The sequence below is a fragment of the Lactuca virosa genome, chromosome 1 (assembly GCF_052849685.1).
Source record: "Lactuca virosa cultivar CGN04683 chromosome 1, Lactuca_virosa_CGN04683_v6, whole genome shotgun sequence".
NCBI lineage: Eukaryota > Viridiplantae > Streptophyta > Magnoliopsida > Asterales > Asteraceae > Lactuca > Lactuca virosa.
Window position 1 is genome coordinate 296,669,840 of NC_136426.1, and position 22,638 is coordinate 296,692,477.

General features: G+C 36.5%; 1 protein-coding gene across 1 annotated transcript; it reads right to left on the reverse strand.

Moving 5' to 3' along the window:
• Positions 1-17,652: 17,652 nt before the first annotated feature.
• LOC145109767 (epoxide hydrolase 1-like) lies at positions 17,653-19,144 on the reverse strand. The gene is made up of 4 exons (XM_079046935.1): positions 18,835-19,144; positions 18,584-18,751; positions 18,253-18,488; positions 17,653-18,173 (listed from the first exon to the last, which is right to left on the reverse strand). Exons 1-4 carry the CDS (start codon positions 19,120-19,122, stop codon positions 17,906-17,908), a joined length of 960 nt encoding a protein of 319 aa, XP_078903061.1. The 5' UTR covers positions 19,123-19,144; the 3' UTR covers positions 17,653-17,905.
• Between the last annotated feature and the right edge of the window lie 3,494 nt (positions 19,145-22,638).

A 22,638-nucleotide genomic window follows, 5' to 3' on the forward strand; every position in this document is an offset into this window, starting at 1 on the left:
GAATGCTTACAACCCAACACTTACGATCTGGCTTATCATCATGCAGCAGGGAAATGTCATCCCAAAGAAATAACAAGCACACCCACGAGACACCGCTCCTACAGATGGACTCTGCTACATTCCAAGCTGCTGTAACAGCGGCAGTAACCGCTGCTATGGCACAAATCAACGCAAACAACACCAATAGAGGTGGAAATAGCATCGAAAACTACAGCCGTAGGAACAAGCACGAAAACCAACAAGTACAACTTATCAATGCACTCCAAACCCCAAGCTTAAGAACAGGAAGCGGAAGTCTGGAAGTAAGAGAAAGGGACAGCCCACCCAAGGGTTCTCGAAGAAGCAACATGTTGTTGTTGTCCATGCGACCATGACCCCTACTACATCAACACCAGCGAGAGCATATGCTGGAAGTCTTCCAAAATGCAACCAGTGCAATTTCCATCATAAGGGAGCCTGCCGGGAGCCGCATTGTAAGAAATGCAACCGAAAGAGTCACACCACCAAATACTGTAGAACTTATCCACGACAGAATCGTCAGCCAAACAAAAACAACAACAATCGCAACAACCTTAACAACAACACCAATAATGAGACCAGTCACACCTGCTATGGGTGTGGAGGAACCGGTCACTTCAGACGCAATTTTCCCAGAGCTAACAATCAAGGAGCAGAAGGATCAGGAAGGGTCCTGACCTTGGGTCAAGGCGAAGCAGTCCAAGACCCGACAATTGTTACTGGTACGTTCCCGCTTAACAACTCTTTTGCTTGCATCTTACTCGATAGTGGAGCTGAGCGAAGCTTCGTTAATAACAAATTCGAGCACTTAATAAAACAACAACCCCAGAAGCTAAACGAAGCCTTCACGGTGGATATGGCTAATGGGAAAAACCGAATTAACCTAGGATATTTATGTAGGGTATACCTTAACACTAAACAACCATTCATTTCAAATAAATTTAATGCCAGTAAATATTAGGAGTTTTGATGTGATAATCGGCATGGTTGGGTTAAGCCCCCACCGTGCTGATACTATGTGTCGCAAGAAGGCCGTTTGCCTTCACCTCCCCAATCACGAAACTCTAATAACCTATGGTGATAAACCTGGCGCCAATCGCCGTCTTAACTCATGCACTAAGGCACAGAAGTGTGTGCACAAGAAGAACTACGTTTTCCTCGCTCACGTTGTGGACAAGGCCAAGGAAGTAGTAAGCATACAAGGTATTCCAGTAGCATGCGATTTTCCGGATGTATGTCCCGAGGAACTTCTAGGAATACCCAAGAGAGACAGGTCGAATTTCGAATCGACCTCATACCGGGAACCACATAAATTGCCAATTCATCCTACATGGTAGCTCCCGCCGAAATTCAGGAGTTATCCAGCCCATTGAGAGAATTGTTGCTCAAAGGATTCATCGGGCCAAGCTTCTCACCTTGGGGAGCTCCGGTCTGGTTCGTCAAAAAGACGGATCCTTCAAAATGTGCATCGATTTTAGGGAATTGAATAAGCTCACTATCAAAAACCGATACCCACTCCCTCGGGTTGACGTCCTATTTGACCATCTTTAAGGAGCTAGTTATTTCTCCAAATAGATCTAAGATTCGGTTATCATCAGCTCCGAGTCCGAGAAGAGGACATTCCAAAAACTACCTTTCGAACTCGATACGACCATTTCAAATTCGTTGAATGCTCCCACCGTATTCAAGGACCCTACGAACCGAGTTTTCCCAACCATTCCTAGTCAGCCTTTTTATTATTTTCATCAATAACATACTCGTCTGCTCACGAAGCAAGAACAAAACACTGTCAACACCTACGACCGGCCTTGGAAAGCATCAAAGCCGGAGAATATCGCGAAGGAAGCACTGCGTGGATCGAGATAACAGAATTACTTCAAGATTTTGACAGTCACTTTGGAAGGCTATAGGAATACAGCTAGTCATGAGCATTCCTTACCATCCTCAAACCAATAGCCAAAGCGAACAGACTATTCAACCACTCGAAGTCATGCTACAAGTCTGGGTGTCTGAATTCAGCGAGTCATGGGATACCCGGTTGCCCTTGATTGAATTCCCACTCAATAACAACTATTGCATGAGCATCAAGGTTGCTCCTTTCGAGGCTCTTTATGGTCGAAAATGCAGATCACTCGCCAGTACTCTCACGGGACCAGGAACCACTCGCGAAACGACAGAGAAAATAATCCAAATCAGAACTCGGCTTCAAGCATCACGAGACAGACATAAGAGTTATGCTGACAAATGACAAAAACCGTTGGAATTCCAAGTCAGAGATCGGGTGCTACTAAAGTCTCCCCCTGGAAAGGGATGATCCGTTTTGGAAAAAAAGGGAAAACTAAACCCGCGCTACATCGGACCGTTCGAGATTCTTGCCCGAATTGGTCCAGTAGCTTATAAACTACAACTACCTTTGGAGCTCAGCAACGTACACCCCGTGTTCCACGCCCCGAATTTGAAGAAGTGCTTATCAGATGAAACTCTTGTCATTCCTTTAGAAGGGATCGAAATAAACAAGAATCTCCTGTTCGTCGAGGAACCGCTGGAGATAGTGGATAAAGAAGTGAAGCATACGAAGCAGAGCCGCATTCCAATTGTGAAGGTTCGATGGAACGCCAAGCGTGGATCGGAATTCACATGGGAACGCGAAGACCAGTTGAAGCAGAAGTACCCTCACCTATTCTCTCATTCATGAACCTATCTTTCGAAAGAATTTCGGGACAAAATTCCCTCTAACGGGGGGATGATGTCACAACTGGCATTTTGCTTGGAAATTCTATTCTCATGTAAACATCATCCATTGTAAAAGCTTGTACTCTAAGTGAATACTATACTCTATGCTCGTTCAAATACATCTCATATGTTCTAATAAGGATTGGAAACCCTAGAAATCCCGACTCAAGTTCATTATGGACTAGGATTCTCTTATTAAGCCTAATGGACCATTAAACTTTCAAATTGTTCATTTTGGGCCAAGTAAACCTAATTCGGCCTAAATTAGACCAACATTCATGAAATTAAGGTATTTTGGGGCATATGGGCTAAGAATGATCCATCTTATTTCTATTGGGCCATGATGGGCCATAACTAGTTTCATAAGCCCTAATGGGCCGTAAACTACCTCCTTGAGCACCATTGGGACAAGAACTCTCATAAGGGCCCAATGCGCCGAAAAATATTTATTTGGGCCTCATAAACTCGAACAAAGACAAGGAAGGGCCCAAATCTTCTCTTTTCCTTTCCTATTTCCCCTCTCTCGGCCGAACAATACAAAAATAAAGAGAAAAGGATGGATAATTAGAGGAGTGACACCTCACAATTCACCACCAAACAATAATGTTATTACATAACATACTTCCATGCAAGCTAGCTTGTGACGATCATGCAAAAACCACCACCCTCTCTCTTTTTCTTCTCTATTCTCGGCCAAAGAACACACACACACACATTCTCACCTTCAAACTCTCCAAAAACTCTCTCAAGCAATCCCCTCATCTCCTCAAAATTTCGAGATTTTGGTTTGGGTTTCAAGAGTCTTCATCAAGTTTTTCAACCTCTTGGTAAGTTGTTATTAGGCATAAACATCTACTTTCCATCTTAAAGCTAAGAACTCTTTCTTACATAGTTTATTTCATGATCTAACTCCCTAGAACCCTTTAAGTTCGAAAACATCTTCAAGGAGTTTGCTAGGGCCGAGATCTACTCATCTCCTCACCAAAAACCAAATCCAATACCCCAAGGTGAGTTCATACCCCCTATTTTCGATTTTTACTTGGTTTTGGGGGAGAATACAAGTTGCTTTGTGTAGATCTATGTGTATATGCATGAATATGTGTGTTGTTCATGACTTATTTGTTGATTATGTGCTATTTACTTCATCAATATAAAAACATGTTAAGAATATTAAGTTTATCACTTGGATCTACATGAAAACCTTGAGAAAAGTATTTTTTATCACATATAATACATGTAAACTAGTAGATCTGGGATTTATACACTTAGAATAGCAAAAATGTGTGTTGTGTTCAAAGATCTATAAACAAGTTCAGGTTTATACCTTTAAAATGACTACTCTCACGTTTTCATACGAGTTTTCTACAATTTTTGGCGAATTTTACAAAACTGCCTATCATATTTGTAATAATTTCGGACCAGCCTGTGAAGGTGAGCAATTTCACACTTGTTAGAAGCCATTAAAAATTATGAGAAAAATTCTGAACAAATTAGACAAAATTTCCAAACTTCCAAAATTTACGGATCCAAATTTCGACTAACGATGATGTTTCTACAAATTTTCCAACAACTAGGTCAGAAAAGCCCAAAACCAGAAAAATGTGTGTTTTCACAAAAATCAAGCCAAAAATGATATTTCTGACAAAAATGGGTTTAAAATGTTATTTTTACCACAAACTAGTCATAAACACAAGTTTTGAACAAAATGGGGACCAAAGTGTTATTCTTACAAAAATTGGGCCTTAATTGTAAATTTTTGGCTTATTGGGCCAAGAACGTCATTTTTACAAAAAGTGGGCTTTTATGCTATTTTAGTGAATACTTGAACCAAAACCAACAATAAACTAACAAACGGATTAATTTTGATCATTTCTAGGTTATTGGGCCTTAGTGGCCCATTTATATGTTTGATAGGTTTTGTATACTATTTGCGTGCTATTTGGGCCTATAAATACCTTACATGTGAAATGAGCCTTAGTTGTCATTTTGCATATATTTTAGGCCCATGTTATATAATGTCATTCATATTAGGTTTTGAAATGACTCACATGTTTAGCGACGCCCTAGTGGCTCACTTACATGGTTCGTTGGGCCTGGACTGAGTTTTATACGTTTATCTTCGCGTAAATTCGATTAAGGATCTAGTGAGTTTTATCGGTTGACATCTATTAAATGTTCGATCGTAGCCTGTAGTTATAATCAGAGTCTCTTTGAGGGAGAGCGGGTTTTTGTGTATAGATCTATACGGGGGTGACACTTCACACCTGAGCTGTTCCCTACAGTTAGACTACATCAGTCTAGGGTGACTATAACCTTATTCTATTTTTCAGTCGGCGTTCACAAACGCCAAGACAGGTGAAATTGTCATTATTTAGTATGGTTATGACGGCTCACTTAGAGTAATTAACGTTATGAAGGTTGCGGAAGACTATTTTCTTTTATGTTGGATTACTAGGAAACTTACTCACACTGGTACCCCACCTCGGTGTTGGTATGACAGCATTATCTATTTTCTTTTATGATTGGATTACTCGGTAACTTACTCACACTGGTACCCCACCTCGGTGTTGGTACGACATCATTAACTATTCTTATTTTACGGGAAACATCGGGTTGTCGGGGGACATTCTATATACATTCTCATCAATCACTTTTGACATTCTATTAAACAATAACACACATGCATTAATACAAGATCAGACATAAACATACCAAACTATTTTAAGAAAATATAGGATTTTCTTGTGATTACAAATTTATACAAATCATTTTCTCAAATATACTTATGAACTCACCGACATTATATATGTTGAACTTTTCAAAATAACTTGTATTCCCAGGGACTCGTTAAGAATAAGAATCAACAAGAATAGGGGATTTTGTTTTGTGTACTGTCCAACATCATACATTGAATGTTTTGGTCATGTTATTTAAAAGATTGTACTTGATGTAGACAACGGCAGTTGTATTATATTATGCATGGTAATGATGATGTTATGTTTCATTTATATTCACTGTAATGATATTTCAAGATGAAGTCACGCACAAGCTCTCGGACGTTTCCGCCGTCTGGTTCGGGGGTGTGACAGATTGGTATCAGAGCATTGTTTATAGTGAACTGGCATATCTAACCATACAAGATGTGCAACTATAAATACAATAGGACTAAACTACTCTGAATAATTAAACTACGTACCTATGTGTGCATTTTAGGGTAATAACACAACAAGAACAGTAAAAGTCTTTGGAGGATTTGAGCATCGCTATTAAACCCGGGCAGTTATGTAGTCGTATTGGGGGTGAATGTAGCCTGATCAACTACATTCATTCAAAATACGACCAACATGTGTTCGGGAGCAATTGTGATGGACAATGAATCAAAAACTTACCATTTAATTATCCAAAGAGCTTATAGATCCAAACCTAAACAAAATTAAAATACTATAGGAGTATTTGGTGTGCTAATTGTTTCTAGTATTTATACCCCTTCGTGCAATACACTATGGACGCGCATCATTAGCCAGGAGACCCCTATCTCCCTAGTAAGGGGAATGCAGGGTGGCTTGACCCAGAAGAAGACTCAAAGGATGAACCAGAGGTGGAACATGAAGTAGAACTTACAGATGAACCCGCCGAGTCAGTGGTGGACCTCGAAGAGGAAGAGCTGGAGGGTGATGATGATGATGAATCGGATGCAAAATCCGATGTCATCAATCCTCCATACATGACCAGGGTACCGACTTATCTTATGGGCCCCGGTGGCCCCAAGCCTCATGGGCACTCGATATCGGAGATGGAGTCACCAGCAGGGTATACGACCACACTACGGTAGGAACCGAGGTCTCTTTCATCTTAGTCATAGAGGACCAGCTGACCGGGCCCTCCCAGTCATGGTCCGACGCACCCGGGACGTTGGCAACCAAGCTCAGGACACCCCAAATCAAACTGACCAAATGCGGTTGCTGTTGAGAGAGATGAAGGACAAACACAGGAAGTGAACGGAGACTCCCGAGCAAGACAGTTAGTTTGGGAGGTACGACTACGAGATACCGAGCGACAAGTAGCTTGTCTCCGAGGTGCATCTACTTCATCAGCACCACCACCAGACACTTTCCGCCCACAATTAGGATCAACCTTTTCTTTTCTCCCCCCTACTATCCGATATGAATCTCTTTCGAGTACTAAGATGGTACTTACCAATGAAACAATTATGTGCTATCTTTATTTCATGTTATTGCATAAATTCAATTATATGCACAACCGAACCCTCGAGACCGCTAGATACTTAAGGATCCCGGAACCAAAAACAACTCATATACTCTAAGGATAGACGTAACGATCGTGCCAAATTTGCGATTGCCTACTACCGTAAATACATCATAGGGATGTAAATGGAAACAATGAGAATCATACGACAAGACGTGAAATTTATAGAGTACAACCAGGAATGACTATCACTACTTACGATCTGGCTTATCATCATGCAGCAGGGAAGTGTCATCCCACAGAAATAACAAGCACACCCACGAGACACCGCTCCTGCAGATGGACTCTGCTACATTCCAAGCTGCTGTAACAGCGGCAGTAACCGCTGCTATGGCATAAATCAACGCAAACAACACCAATATAGGTGGAAATAGCATCGAAAACTACAGCCGTAGGAACGAGCACGGAAACCAACAAGTACAAATTATCAAGGCACTCCAAACCCCAAGCTTAAGAACAGGAAGCGGAAGTCTGGAAGTAAGAGAAAGGGACAGCCCACCTAAGTGTTCTCGAAGAAGCAACATGTTGTTATTGTCCATGCGACCATGACCCCTACTACATCAACACCAGCGAGAACATATGCTGGAAGTCTTCCAAAATGCAACCAGTGCAATTTCCATCATAATGGAGCCTGCCGGGAGCCGCATTGTAAGAAATGCAACCGAAAGGATCACACCACCAAATACTATAGAACTTATCCACGACAGAATCGTCAGCCAAACAAAAACAACAACAATTGCAACAACCTTAACAACAACACCTATGATGAGATCAGTCACACCTGTTATGGGTGTGGGGGAACCGGTCACTTCAGGCGCAATTGCCCCAAGGCTAACAATCAAGGAGCAACCTTCACGGTGGAGATGGCTAATGGGAAAACCCGAATTAACCTAGGATATTTATGTAGGGTATACCTTAACACTAAACAACCATTCATTTCAAATAAATTTAATGCCAGTAAATATTAGGAGTTTTGATGTGATAATCGGCATGGTTGGGTTAAGCCCCCACCGTGCTGATACTATGTGTCGCGAGAAGGCCGTTTGCCTTCACCTCCCCAATCACGAAACTCTAATAACCTATGGTGATAAACCTGACGCTAATCCTCGTCTTAACTCATGTATTAAGGCACAAAAGTGTCTGCACAAGAAGAACTACGTTTTCCTCGCTCACGTTGTGGACAAGGCCAAGGAAGAAGTAAGTATACAAGGAATTCCAGTAGCATGCGATTTTCCGGATGTATGTCCCGAGGAACTTCTGGGAATACCCTAGAGAGACAAGTCGAATTTCAAATCGACCTCATACCGGGAACCACATAAATTGCCAATTCATCCTACATGGTAGCTCCCGCCGAAATTCAGGAGTTATCCAGCCCATTGAGAGAATTGTTGCGCAAAGGATTCCTCGGGCCAAGATTCTCACCTGGGGAGCTCCGGTCTGGTTCGTCAAGAAGATGGATCCTTCAGAATGTGCATCGATTTTAGGGAATTGAATAAGCTCACTATCAAAAACCGATACCCACTCCCTCGGATTAACGTCCTATTTGACCAGCTTTAAGGAGCTAGTTATTTCTCCAAATAGATCTAAGATTCAGTTATCATCAGCTCCGAGTCCGAGAAGAGGACATTCCGAAAACTACCTTTCGAACTCGATACGGCCATTTCAAATTCGTTGTGATACCCTTCGGTCTAACGAATGCTCCCACCGTTTTCAAGGACCCTACGAACCGAGTTTTCCCAACCATTCCTAGTCAGCCTTTTTATTGTTTTCATCAATAACATACTCGTATGCTCACGAAGCAAGAACAAAACACTGTCAACACCTACGACCGGCCTTGGAAAGCATCAAAGCCGGAGAATATCGCGAAGGATACACTGCGTGGATCGAGATAACGGAATTACTTCAAGATTTTGACAGTCACTTCAGAAGGCTATAGGAATACAGCTAGTCATGAGCATTGCTTACCACCCTCAAACCAATACCCAAAGTGAACGGACCTTTCAACCATTCGAAATCATGCTACAAGTCTAGGTGTTTGAATTCAGCGAGTCATGGGATACCCGGTTGCCCTTGATTGAATTCTCACGCAATAACAGTTATTGCACGAGCATCAAGGTTGCTCCTTTCGAGGCTCTTTATGGTCGAAAATGCAGATCACTCTCCAGTACTCTCTCGGGACCAGGAACCACTCGCGAAACGACAGAGAAAATAATCCAAATCAGAACTCGACTTCAAGCATCACGAGACAGACAGAAGAGTTATGCTGACAAATGAAAAAAACCGTTGGAATTCCAAGTCGGAGATCGGGTGCTACTAAAAGTCTCCCCCTGGAAAGGGATGATCCGTTTTGGGAAAAAAAGGGGAAAACTAAACCCGCGCTACATCGAACCGTTCGAGATTCTTGCCCGAACTGGTCCAGTAGCTTATAAACTACAACTACCTTTGGAGCTCAGCAACGTACACCCCGTGTTCCACGCCCTGAATTTGAAGAAGTGCTTATCAGATGAAACTCTTGTCATTCCTTTAGAAGAGATCGAAATAACCAAGAATCTCCTATTCGTCGAGGAACCGCTGGAGATAACGGACCCTCACCTATTCTCTCATTCATGAACCTATGTTTCGAAAGAATTTCGGGACGAAATTGCCTCTAACGGGGGGGTGATGTCACAACTGGCATTTTGCTAGGAAATTCTATTCTCATGTAAACATCATCCATTGTGAAAGCTTGTACTCTAAGTGAATACTATACTCTATGCTCGTTAAAATATATCTCATATGTTCAAATAAGGATTGGAAACCCTAGAAATCCCGACTCAAGTTCATTATGGACTAGGATTCTCTTATTGGGCCTAATGGACCATTAAACTTTCAAATTGTTAATTTTGGGCCAAGTAAACCTAATTGGGCCAAAATTAGACTCATATTCATGAAATTAGGGTATTTTGGGGCATATGGGCTAAGAATGATCCATCTTATTTCTATTGGGCCATGATGGGCCATAACTAGTTTCATAAGCCCTAATGGGCCATAAACTACCTCCTTGAGCACCATTGGGACAGGAACTCTCATAAGGGCCCAATGGGCCGAAAAATATTTATTTGGGCCTCATAAGCTCGAACAAAGACAAGGAAGGGCCCAAATCTTCTCTTTTCCTTTCCTCTTTCCCCTCTCTCGGCCCAATAACAAAAAAAGAGAGAAGGATGGATAATTAGAGGAGTGACACCTCACAATTCACCACCAAACAATAATGTTATTACATAACATACTTCCATGCAAGCTAGCTTGTGACGATCATGCAAAAACCACCACCCTCTCTCTTTTTCTTCCCTATTCTCGGCCAAAGAACACACACACACACATTCTCACCGACAAACTCTCCAAAAACTCTCTCAAGCAATCCCCTCATCTCTTCAAAATTTCGAGATTTTGGTTTGGGTTTCAAGAGTCTTCATCAAGTTTTTCAACCTCTTGGTAAGTTGTTATTAGGCATAAACATCTACTTTCCATATTAAAGCTAAGAACTCTTTCTTACATAGTTTATTTCATGATCTAACCCCCTAGAACCCTTTAAGTTCGAAAACATCCTCAAGGAGTTTGCTAGGGCCGAGATCTACTCATCTCCTCACCAAAAACCGAATCCAACACCCCAAGGTGAGTTCATACCCCCTATTTTCGATTTTTACTTGGTTTTGGGGGAGAATAGAAGTTGCTTTGTGTAGATCTATGTGTATATGCATGAATATGTGTGTTTTTCATGACTTATTTGTTGATTATGTGCTATTTACTTCATAAATCTAAAAACATGTTAAGAATATTAAGTTTATCACTTGGATCTACATGAAAACCTTGAGAAAAGTATGTGTTATCACATATAATACATGTAAACTAGTAGATCTGGGATTTATACACTTAGAATAGCAAAAATGAGTGTTGTGTTCAAAGATCTATAAACTAAACTCATAAATCAGCCATTGACAGAAACGTTTTGGTCCAATATCGAACTGTTTTGACCACCTAAATGATAATATTTTTCAAAACTGTTTTCCATGCAACAAGTTCAGGTTTATACCTTTAAAATGACTACTCTCACGTTTTCATACGATTTTTCTACAATTTTTGGCGAATTTTACAAAACTGCCTATCAGATTTGAAATAATTTCGGACTAGCCTGTGAAGGTGAGAAATTTCACACTTGTTAGAAGCCATTAAAAATTATGAGAAAAATTATGAACAATATAGACAAAATTTACAAACTTTCAAAATTTATGGATCCAAATTTCGACTAACGATAATTTTTCTAGAAATTTTCCAACAACTAGGTCAGAAAAGTCCAAAACCAGAAAAATGTGTGTTTTCACAAAAATCAAGCCAAAAATGATATTTTTGACAAAAATGGGTTTAAAATGTTATTTTTACCACAAACTAGTAATAAACACAAGTTTTCAACAAAATGGGGACTAAAGTGTTATTCTTACAAAAATTGGGTCTTAATTGTAAATTTTTGGCTTATTGGGCCAAGAACGTCATTTTTACAAAAAGTGGGCTTTTATGCTATTTTAGTGAATACTTGAACCAAAACCAACAATAAACTAACAAAAGGATTAATTTTGATCATTTCTTGGTTATTGGGCCTTAGTGACCCATTTATATGTTTGCGTGCTATTTGGGCATATAAATACCTTACATGTGAAATGTGCCTTAGTTGTCCTTTTCATATATTTTGGGCCCATGTTATATAATCTCATTGATATTAGGTTTTGAAATGACTCACATGTTTAGCGATGCCCTAGGGGCTCACTTACATGGTTCGTTGGGCATGGAGTGAGTTTTATACGTTTATCTTCGCGTAAATTCGATTGAGGATCTAGTGAGTTTTATCGGTTGACACCTATTAAGTGTTCGATCGTAGCCTGTAGTTATAATCAGAGTCTCTTTGAGGGAGAGCGGGGTTTTGTGTATAGATCTATACGGGGGTGACACTCCGCACCTGAGCTGTTCGCTACAGTTAGACTACGTCAGTCTAGGGTGACTATAACCTTATTCTATTTTTCAGTCGGCGTTCACAAACGCCAAGACAGGTGAAATTGTCATTATTTAGTATGGTTACGGCGGCTAACTTAGAGGAATTAATGTTATGAAGTTTACGAAAGACTATTTTCTTTTATGTTGGATTACTAGGAAACTTACTCACACTGGTACCCCACCTCGGTGTTGGTACGACAACATTATCTATTTTCTTTTATGATTGGATTACTCGGTAACTTACTCACACTGGTACCCCACCTCGGTGTTGGTACGACAACGTTAACTATTCTTCTTTTACGGGCAACATCGGGTTGTCCGGGGACATTCTATATACATTCTCATCAATCACTTTTGACATTCTATTAAACAATAACACACATGCATTAATACAAGATCAGACATAAACATACCAAACTATTTTAAGAAAATACAGGATTTTCTTGTGATTACAAAGTTATACAAATCATTTTCTCAAATATACTTATGAACTCACCAACATTACATATGTTGACCTTTTCAAAATAACTTGTATTCACAGGGACTCGTTAAGTAGAAGAATCAACAAGAATAGGGGATTTTGTTTTGTGTACTGTCCAACATCATACATTGAATGTTTTGGTCAAGTTATTTAAAAGATTGTTCTTGATGTAAACAATGGCAGTTGTATTATATTATGAATGGTAATGATGATGTTATGTTTCATTTATATTCACTGTAATGATATTTCAAGATGAAGTCACGCACAAGCCCCCGGACGTTTCCGCCGTTTGGTTCGGGGGTGTGACAATTTTCATTTTGGTGGCATTAGCTAATAGTCAACCATTCTCTTCGTAGCTTTTTACGTCATACATTCGTTGTGCGCAGCTTATTTTTATATCTTATAAAAATCATATCTAATTCATATGGAGTCAGATTTCTACGAAATTTATATTTTCGGGATCGGGAAGACGTTTACTTTCTAAATATATATATATATATATATATATATATATATATATATATATATATGTGTGTGTGTGTGTGTGTGTGTGTGTGTGTGTGTTTTGGCGCACTTATTTTTACGATTTACGGTCGATTCGGCTGATTTTTTCCAATTTTATTATATTATAATAATCATGAAACACATAATATTCATATAATTCTTCTTTCTTACATCAAATAGGTTATAATTGTCGACCCTAACTATTACTTTGGTTAAGATTATTTATCCTAGATAATTTTCTATTAAAAATTATTTTTAACGCTTATTATATTTTAGTTGACTAGCCCGACATCTGCAAATGAAGTATCATGATTTTTAAAGCATAAAAAAAGTTCTTTTAGGTTCTGAATATTATAGGATGTTATAGTATGTTGTATTCTTGTGAATAGGAGAGTTGGCAAATCAGCACTAGCGCTGAGGTTTTTGCTTGTATACATTGTATGTAAGATGGAATATGTGCTATATTGGGGAACCCAGTAAGCTTTATGCTTACAGTTGTGGATTAGATGTTTTACAGGTTGTTCGTGAGAAGAGCTCGGTAGGACTGTACCCTCGCATTGAAGATTTTGTTTCCATTGTTTTGTAATTCAACTCTATTAATGTTATTATATTCAAACAAATGAATGTTACTTAATGGTTTTAAGTAAAAAGTTTTAATTGGTTAACTCGTTTTAAATGAGAAATCTATTTTGAAATTTTGTGACCTTACATGAGAAACAAACTACTTTACAAGAAAAAGAATATTGTACTCGTTTAAATGCTTCAATTGATTGTGTTAGGTTCTTTCTCCGACCATGATTAGCATTTCGTGGTCATAACAACAGGGAAGAATCAGATAATGAAGGTAACTTTCTTGAAATATTATAATGGTTAGCCGATCGAGTTGATGTATTTAAGGAGGTGAATGATATGCAACCTCAAGATCTGAACCATCCCTTTAATGAATTAAACACGAATTTACTTCTTTGCATCACTTGTTTGTGCCCTAGTGAGTCTTTCAAAGCCTTTATTGCAATACTTGAAGGTGCTGGGTGAGGATTAGTCTTGTTATCTGTTCTAGTTCTTATGCTTTTATGTTATCGAAGGCTAGTCATGGACAAATCATCAAGGGAACCAATTCCAATGAATCGAAGTATCCAAAGTTGTTATGCTCATTACTTCCATCATAACGTTGCCATAATTATACACTCAAAGATGTGAATTTTTCTACTGATTAATTTAATGAGAATTATGTCATATGTAATGGAGGGTTTGGTAAACTTTATAAAGGGTATTTGGAGAATATTAGAAATACTATGGAAACCAAACGGCTCAACCAATCATCGAGTCAAGGTTTTCATGAACTCTAAACAAAAATATCGATGTTGTTAATACCCATCAAGAACACGTGACCCAAAGGACACATGATTTTGAAGTTGGTTACCATTATCAAGACCTAATTGGGGAAGCCTCATCAGTGGAAGAACCAACTATGCTATGGGGAAGCCTCGTAGGTAGAGACGCGGGTTTAGAAGACAGGTGATGGGGATGAAGATAGCGTTAATTGAAGAAGTAAGGTGTTAAGGTATGAAGGCATAGGGTTACATGGAAGCTCATGTGGTAATGGGTTTAAAAGAGGGAGTCAGACGTGTCATAGGGTTACTGGGACCGACAAAACTTGTTAAATGGTTAACATTGAAACAAATTAGATAATTCAATATCAACATTGTAAAAGTTATTAAACCTTAATGTTTAAATTGTAAAAAAATAATGGAGTATCAAAATCGATTGTTTTTTAAAAACATTTGTTTTTGTAGATATTACTCTCATATATAGAGTTAAAGTTTTTTTTCCGCCAAAAACTCGATTATATTCCAACTTCTAATCTATCACCGATTAATTTGGTATATACCTTTTCCACTCCCTCTCACTAGAATCAACTAAAATTTGTTTTCTTTTATACACAAACACCCATTCCATTCGAGTGGTAATACATAGAAAGGATTGAAATAATGATCGTAAGAGAAGGAAAAAAGAGAGAAAAGTGAGAGACCGATAAAGGGGAAGAAATCGGGAAGGGGTGTTATAGGGAGAGATAAATACACATAGGAGAGATCGAGATTATAGAAAACATAAAAAGAGACGAGTGAAAAGAAAACTATTACACCCTCTGCAATCTAAGAGATTTGTCCTCTGTACTTCGTATCTCAGTTTCTCATTCAACTCTCATGATTTATGTTTCCCTTACTTTAGGTCTGATTTTTTATGTTTGTTTTTATATTCTCCTTTTGTGCCCCTCTCAGGCATTTGTATGTGTTTTGTTCTATATGAGATCATGAGTTCGGATTACAGTTTTAGCAAAACTTACAATATATCTGGATTACTTAGAGGTTAGATTGCAAGGAAGTTTAGGCGGGGATGCCTATGGTTGTGGTAGCAGATTGTTGCAGGTATAAATGTTTATTTTTTATTTTATACCATTAAATATGATAAATCTTAAATCTCTAACTTGTTGCTAAAAGGGTCTGACTAAGAGACTATTGATTGTATACATGCAAATCCTCTTGTTATGCCATTTCTAACAAAGACACAAACACACAAATAAGTCTGTTACATTTTACATTAGGCATTTAGCAATGTACTTTCAATAATTCATTTGTTTACTAGTTTTAACACTTTTTTGTTTGTGCCCCGACCCAAAATAACCTAAAACCGACCCAATGACCAAATATTCAACATGTGTATAGGATGAAGTAGTGGTTGTTTATCTATCTAATATTGTTCTCTGTTCTTTGGATCTTTAGATTCTTTTGTTTCTGTTGTAGCCGGTTGTTTTGTTTGATTTGTATGCTTTGTTTCCATCTCCGCCCCTGGTGTTTGTTGATTATTAAAGTCTTAGCTGTTAAAAAAAACTTGTCAGTTACCTACCGCCCTCTTTCCAGTAATAAAGTCTTTGGCCTTAAAATTAAGAAGTTTGTTTTTTTACAAAAACTTCTTCAGACCACTTTTTGTTGTGCCGCTCTGCATACGCGCAACACTGGCCCTCTCGTAAAAGTTTGTTTTTTGGAATACTTCAGACTACAAAACATCTGCGCGCGTCTTCTGTCTGATGCAACACTTGACTTGCATTTTCAAACCTATTCAGCTTTCATTTTTTCCAAGTAATTTTTTTTAGAAATTTGGTATAACTTGATTTTTCTTAACTTTGATTTTTGTTAACTTTGATTTTTGTTTTAAACTTTGATTTTTTTTTGTTAATCTTTGATTTACGGATTTGATACAATTTTTTTAATAGTTTCCATAGTTTTTTATAACATGATTTTTTTTTAAAAAAACTTTGATTTTTTTTAATTTTTTTTACCATTTCTTTTAATAATATTTTCAGTTTCGATTGCATCTTTTTTAACATGTGTGATTCTTTTATAAATTTTGCAGACATTGTTTGCAATATTTTCATAAATTTTTTTTTTATAATTTTGTTATGTTCTTTAGAATTAGTTTTTTCTAGAAAAAACTGATAGCTTCTTTCATATTTTTTTAGTTTTTGTTTTTAAAAAAATATATTTATGTTTTTTTACATGTTCATTTTAATATTCTTTTTAATGTTTTAAGACTAGAATTATTAAAATTTCGGTGTTGGGAACTATTTTCAGTTTGTGAAATCAATTTATTTAAATTTCAGTTTATTACAGCAGCCTGCAGATGTTAAAAAGACAAACATACTTCTTATTACAGGCTGCAACAATTTGGTCCATATCTTCTGCTACAGAGGGTTGCAGAGGCGGTCTGTAGACCTCATGAATTTTCGCTTTAAAAAACAAAAACACCTAAAACTTATAAGCCAATGGTTAATTTCAAAGTGTGATGTTACAAGTTGCGTACTTTGTGTATGTTCAATGTTACATGTGCCAAGTTACAAGACTATCTTAGGAAGAATATTCAGTTGTTTTGGTGTGGATTTAATAATTTAGTCTTGGATTTGCTATTTTCTACATTGCGGCTATGAAGTGCTATTTGTATATTTAAGCTCACTCATTAACTAAGCTACATTTATATTTTGTAAAAGAAGTCAAACATCCGAGTTGTTTAAAAATGGGTAATATAGCTACTTGAACCTATCTTTTCCAGTAATAGTAATAGAACCCGGTTTTTCTAGATGCTGGGTCACATTCCGTTCTAGCTAAAAGTCCCGGTTCTTAAGTTGGGAACCCCCGTTACTTAAGTATAATATATACCCTGTTCTTTCGGTTAAACCGGGTCATATAGTTTTTTCCTTTATAAATCCCAGTTTTTTCATAATATATCCCAATTTTTCAAAAAATTGGGTCCTATTTGGCGAGTCCTATAACATGTTTTGTAGTAGGGCTAGTACTGTTAATAGATGTTAATATGTCGAAATTCATTGGAATTTAACATGAGAATTTCTTTATCTAGTTTAGTTAAATGAAAAATTAGCAATGTAACAAAGTATGTTGGTACATAGATTACAAAGTTAATAAATGAACATTAAAAGAATTAAAACTAGTGAGAGTACCTGAGTACCTCGTTGGCGGTTGCATAGTACAAAACCATGATGGTACTCAAATTATAAATGTAATAAAAGAGTTTTAAAAAAATTGAAAGCACTAAAAAGACCCGCTGCAGAACCCTAAATAAAAACCAGGCCATAACCTTACTCATATAAAAGAACCATGTTGTTTCAGTATGACCACATAAAGGCAGTCCTCTTTAACATGAAAGTACCCGGTTTTATTTATAGGAACCAGACTATATTAAATTGTTATGACCCGATTGGTGAACCGATTTTTATTAGGTTTTTCATATATAACCCACCCTGCATAACCTAGTTGCAAACCCGGAGTTATTTTAAGCATTTAACCGGGTCTTTTTCATGGAAATGAATTAAGCCACCAAGCGATGCTTGTTCTGATCAAGGAAAGTGATGATAAGTTGGTTGACCTTGTCGGGGAATTGCTCATTAACAAAATGAGATCCATGAGGCACATGTATAGTTTCTAGGTTGGGTACATATTTCTTCACCTCCCCACTCCTAATATATTCATCCAATCCAGGATATTTGATCACACAATCCTCCTCACCAATGATCAACATTGAAGGAGCTTCTACTAGCGGATCATTTTCATGGGATCCATTATTATCACCAGCTGACCTACAATGGTTAAAATGAAAATGAATATACTTAAGAATCTCATATTCAACAATTATATTATGTTAGTAAATGAAATCACCTATAGGGAACTTGGAGTGCTGTTTGAAAACCAGATTTCTTATACAAAACACCATAAGTGGCAAGATCCTCCTCCGTGAACCAAAAGGGTAGAGGAGTCAACGGTTTAACCAAATCCATTATCTCCTGGTCTTCATTGGCTATCAGTATTTCATTTTTAGAAAACATGATATAGAGGTTTTTCACCACAGTTTTAGCATCAAAACGACTAAAATCAGCTTCAGCTCTTCCTGGTTCCTAATAAAAATTACAATAATAATCTCATAAACATTAGGTACGTACGAAGTATATTTATATTTCAATACAATTTAGCTATAACATGTAAAGTCTACCATCCATCTTCGAGCATAAAAGCCCTCCGAGAGAGGCAAATGATGATTGATAGCACCTGGAGGCATAAATGGCAGGACAAGCGTTACAATTCCTCCTACTTTCTCTGGGTACATAAGAGCGAATGTGTAGTCCACCATTGCTCCAAAATCTTTACCAATCATAAACGCCTGACAATGTTCATATTCATACAAACATAACACATCAATATCTAGTTCTTTTGAATCTACGTTAATGTGATAAAGTAACATACCTTAGAAATGGCAAGAGAATCAAGGATAGAGGCAATATTTTTGAGAAAGTCAGTGAAGGATGCCTTTTCGGGTTGTGGAGGTGGATCCGAAAGACCATATCCTCTGAGATCAGGTGCAATGGCTATGAAACCGGCATTTGATACATCAACCATCTGATGACGCCAACTGTACCATGTCCCCGGGAAACCGTGAAGGAAAACCACTGTGGGTGAGGACTTAGAGCAGATTTCAGCTACATGGAGGTTTAGCGCGTTAACTGGTATGAAATTGTGTGAAATCTTCTCCATTTTTAGGGAGTGAGTGGGTATGTTTTGGATGTTTAATGGTTTCTTTTCTTTTATAACAATCGTTGTATTTTTTCTATTGTATAAGTTGGCATGTATCACACAGTTTTGTTTATGAATAATTACAACTGATATAATATATTGATTTTATCTTTTAAATTCAGTAAATAAGCTAACATAAGGAGTCCTTAATCATCATTTTAAATTAATCTAAACTTGTGTGTTCATGTAGATGATTTAAATTAAACTTTTACAAGTATGTTGAAATCCTATAAAATTTTTATCAAATCTAAACAAAATCTAAATTAAATCTTATAAAATCTGGTGTACCTAACCATTGTCCAAAAGAAGCTTCGTAGCGATTTCTTAGAGGACATTAATAATTAATTTGTGCGTTTTTGGAGAAACATTATGTATAAGTTTACCGAATCACAAAAAAAAGGGTGAACTTAGTTAGTATATACCATAAAAATTGAGACATTAAAGACACTTTAAAAATTATGGTACAGGATTTATAATCTCAACTTCTCTTAAAATACTAGGTGTAAGACACATGTATTATATGATTTAATTAAAAAAAATTAAATATAAATGTCTAAATATTTAAGAACGTTAGATTTATAAAAAAATAAGAAAAATAATGAATTATAAAACATGATTTTTTTATCTTATAAATTTAAATAAATAAACAAAATAAACTAATGAGCTTTAATTTGTGAATTTTGAAATAAGAAGGTAAGTCTATTAATAAAATTGATATTTATTTATTATTACATTTATTGTAATTATTATATTAAAGTATTATGTGAAATTTATTAAAATAAAAAAAGCCATAAAATGACATGTGGAAAAAAATTAATTCAAAATAACCACAAAATGACATTTGGCAAATGGAATGAGTGCGTGACATGTGCCAAAAAACCCTTCATTTATTAGAGTAGATTGTATGGGGAAAAAAGTTCTAATCTCACACTAAGTTCAAAAATTCAGATATACAATGATCTTGATCGGAGAGACACCAAACCAATATATAATGAATTAAGCAAGTAAGTAAAACATAGCCTCTTAGTTTGTGAGAATGGAGATGTCAGAGTTCGATCCTTGGTACTAAAAGGAATTGGAGTATTAACATTAATACCTAACCAGACAAGCTGTCGTTCAAAAAGAGTAAAAGATAAAAAGATGGATACTGTTATGAATTATTATTTAGTGAATAACTATTAGATTCCCCTTATTCCCCAGTAACTCTACATAATTAGTGAGCATTATAACATACATTATTATAAGTTTTATGAGTGTAGTTATGCACTACCATAATGAGCATTCATAACATACCTCACATTTCATGTTCTTTGTCTACTATAAATAGTGAGTATTATGTATTGCAACGTTTGGTTTCTTTTACCACAAGAGATGAAAAAAACTTCTTTACAATCTCATTTCCTACATTGTTCTTTAATTTAGTTTCATATTTTATAACACGTTATCAGCACGACTCTACCATAGAACTCTAACTCCTTATCGCTTTTGTCTTTTTCAGATATGTATTTTTTTTATAAGTTCACATATACAATGCTTACAACTTATTTTATGGAATTTCTTAACTAACAATTCTTAAACATACAAGCCTTAATTTTGATTAGTATTTTTACTATGAAAAACCATGCTAGAGAAAACTTTTTCTACTTTTCATGCCACCAACATGCTCCTATAACAACAATGTTGTGAGAAAGATTTAAAATATATATATATATATATATATATATATATATATATATATATATATATATATATATATATATATATATATACATGAATTAATCTCATGTCTTCTTGTGGCTAAACAAAACAATGAACTGTTGATAAAAAATCACCAATCACGCTCGACCGGTTCTAGTCCATTTCCTGAAGTGAATGCAACATCAGATAATCATATTAGACATGAGTTTAACCAAGGTCGTGAAGGTCGTAATAATTATCATAACAACAATAACAAGATTGCAAGTAACCACTAGAAGTTGGAATGACCTATCATTGGTCTCATACATGCCACACTCCAAATCATTTTGTTGATCTTTATCAAGCTTCTCTAGAGTCTAAAGAAAAGTAAAATCTCGAAACAAATTTTATTCAAAATGATTTTCATGAAGATCAACCAGAAATGACATATTTTGATGTTTCCGATTTTCTTGCCTACCAAAAAGGGATAAGTGGCATTATGTATAGTGATAAAAGAATAATATGTAGTTTTGTTTAATGTACTTTATTAGGTTTTTATGTCATATTTGTTTCATGATTAATGATGTCATCATAATCTTCTTAAAGTAATAAAATATGACTTTATTTCTCTAAGTCAAATGTTTCTTATGTTTTATTTATTTATTGAAGAGAAATATGATTATTCGCAAAAGAATTGAGAAAGATATATGTCTTGCACACAGTGCAACAACACATAGCATTTTTAAGAATGAATAGTATTTTGCTTACTTATCAATTAGAGAAGCAAATGTTAATAGAATAATGGGTAATGCAAAAATGATTTAAGGCTCCGGAAGAGAGAATATAGTATTACCACAAGGGACAATAATTACAATTGGTGATACATTATTTTCATCTAAATCACCAAGAAATTTATTAAGTTTTAAGGATATTTCGTCTAACGGATATCATGTTGAAACAACTAATGATGGTACTAAAGAGTATCTCAAAATTACTAAAATGATATCGGGTAAGAAAAGTCTTTTGGAAAAATTACTCGTATTATCCTTCGGATTGTATTATACAAATATTAGAATGATTTGTAACGCCCGCAGATTCGGGCTAGTTAATTTAGAGAAAATAAGTGTCAAAAATGACTTTTTTATGGAAGATTATTTAGAATAAACAATCTTAACTAAGTTATAGTATATGTCACAAGGTTTCCGTACATATAAAGAACGCTGAAATCCGAGTTATAACGAAAGTTTGATAAATTACTTTTTAGCTATAGCAATCTAAACGAAAGTTGTAGTAGATGTTAAACCAAGAACGTACATAAAAAGAACGTCCAAATCGGACTTCATATGAGGAAGTTATGATTTTTCTAAGATTTAACCTAGCAGTGCACAGCCTGGAAATCGAATTTTTGATCGATCGATTTTTAGCTGACACAACCTAAATGAGAATTAAAGATCTCATTAATATGAGTTCAACGATAAAAAGACAGTTGAAAATGGAGTCCGTATGTAGAAGTTATGAATTTTAAATGGTCATTAAACAATATAATCTTCTCATACTGTTAAATTTAAAATTGGTCGAGAATTAGCAGATTGACTCAAAAGTAGAGTTGTAGATCTTGTCAATACCTACGCGTGGATATAGAGAACGTCAAAAATGGAGCTCGTATGTGAAAGTTACGGAATTTAGAAGTCGGGATGGGCTGATGCGAAGTGGGTGGCATGGCGAGATCTGAGCCATTACTTCCTCCCACACCTTGCCACCAGATGGTGACACCTGGCACCCAACTCGACGAGTTGGAGG

Coding starts and splice junctions, on each gene's coding strand:
- LOC145109767 (XM_079046935.1), bottom strand. CDS start 19,122: ATGGAGAAGATTTCACACAATTTCATACCAGTTAACGCGCTAAACCTC. Junction 18,752..18,834: donor ATTCTCTTGCCATTTCTAAG/GTATGTTACTTT, acceptor GAACATTGTCAG/GCGTTTATGATTGGTAAAGA. Junction 18,489..18,583: donor TTTATGCTCGAAGATGGATG/GTAGACTTTACA, acceptor AATTTTTATTAG/GAACCAGGAAGAGCTGAAGC.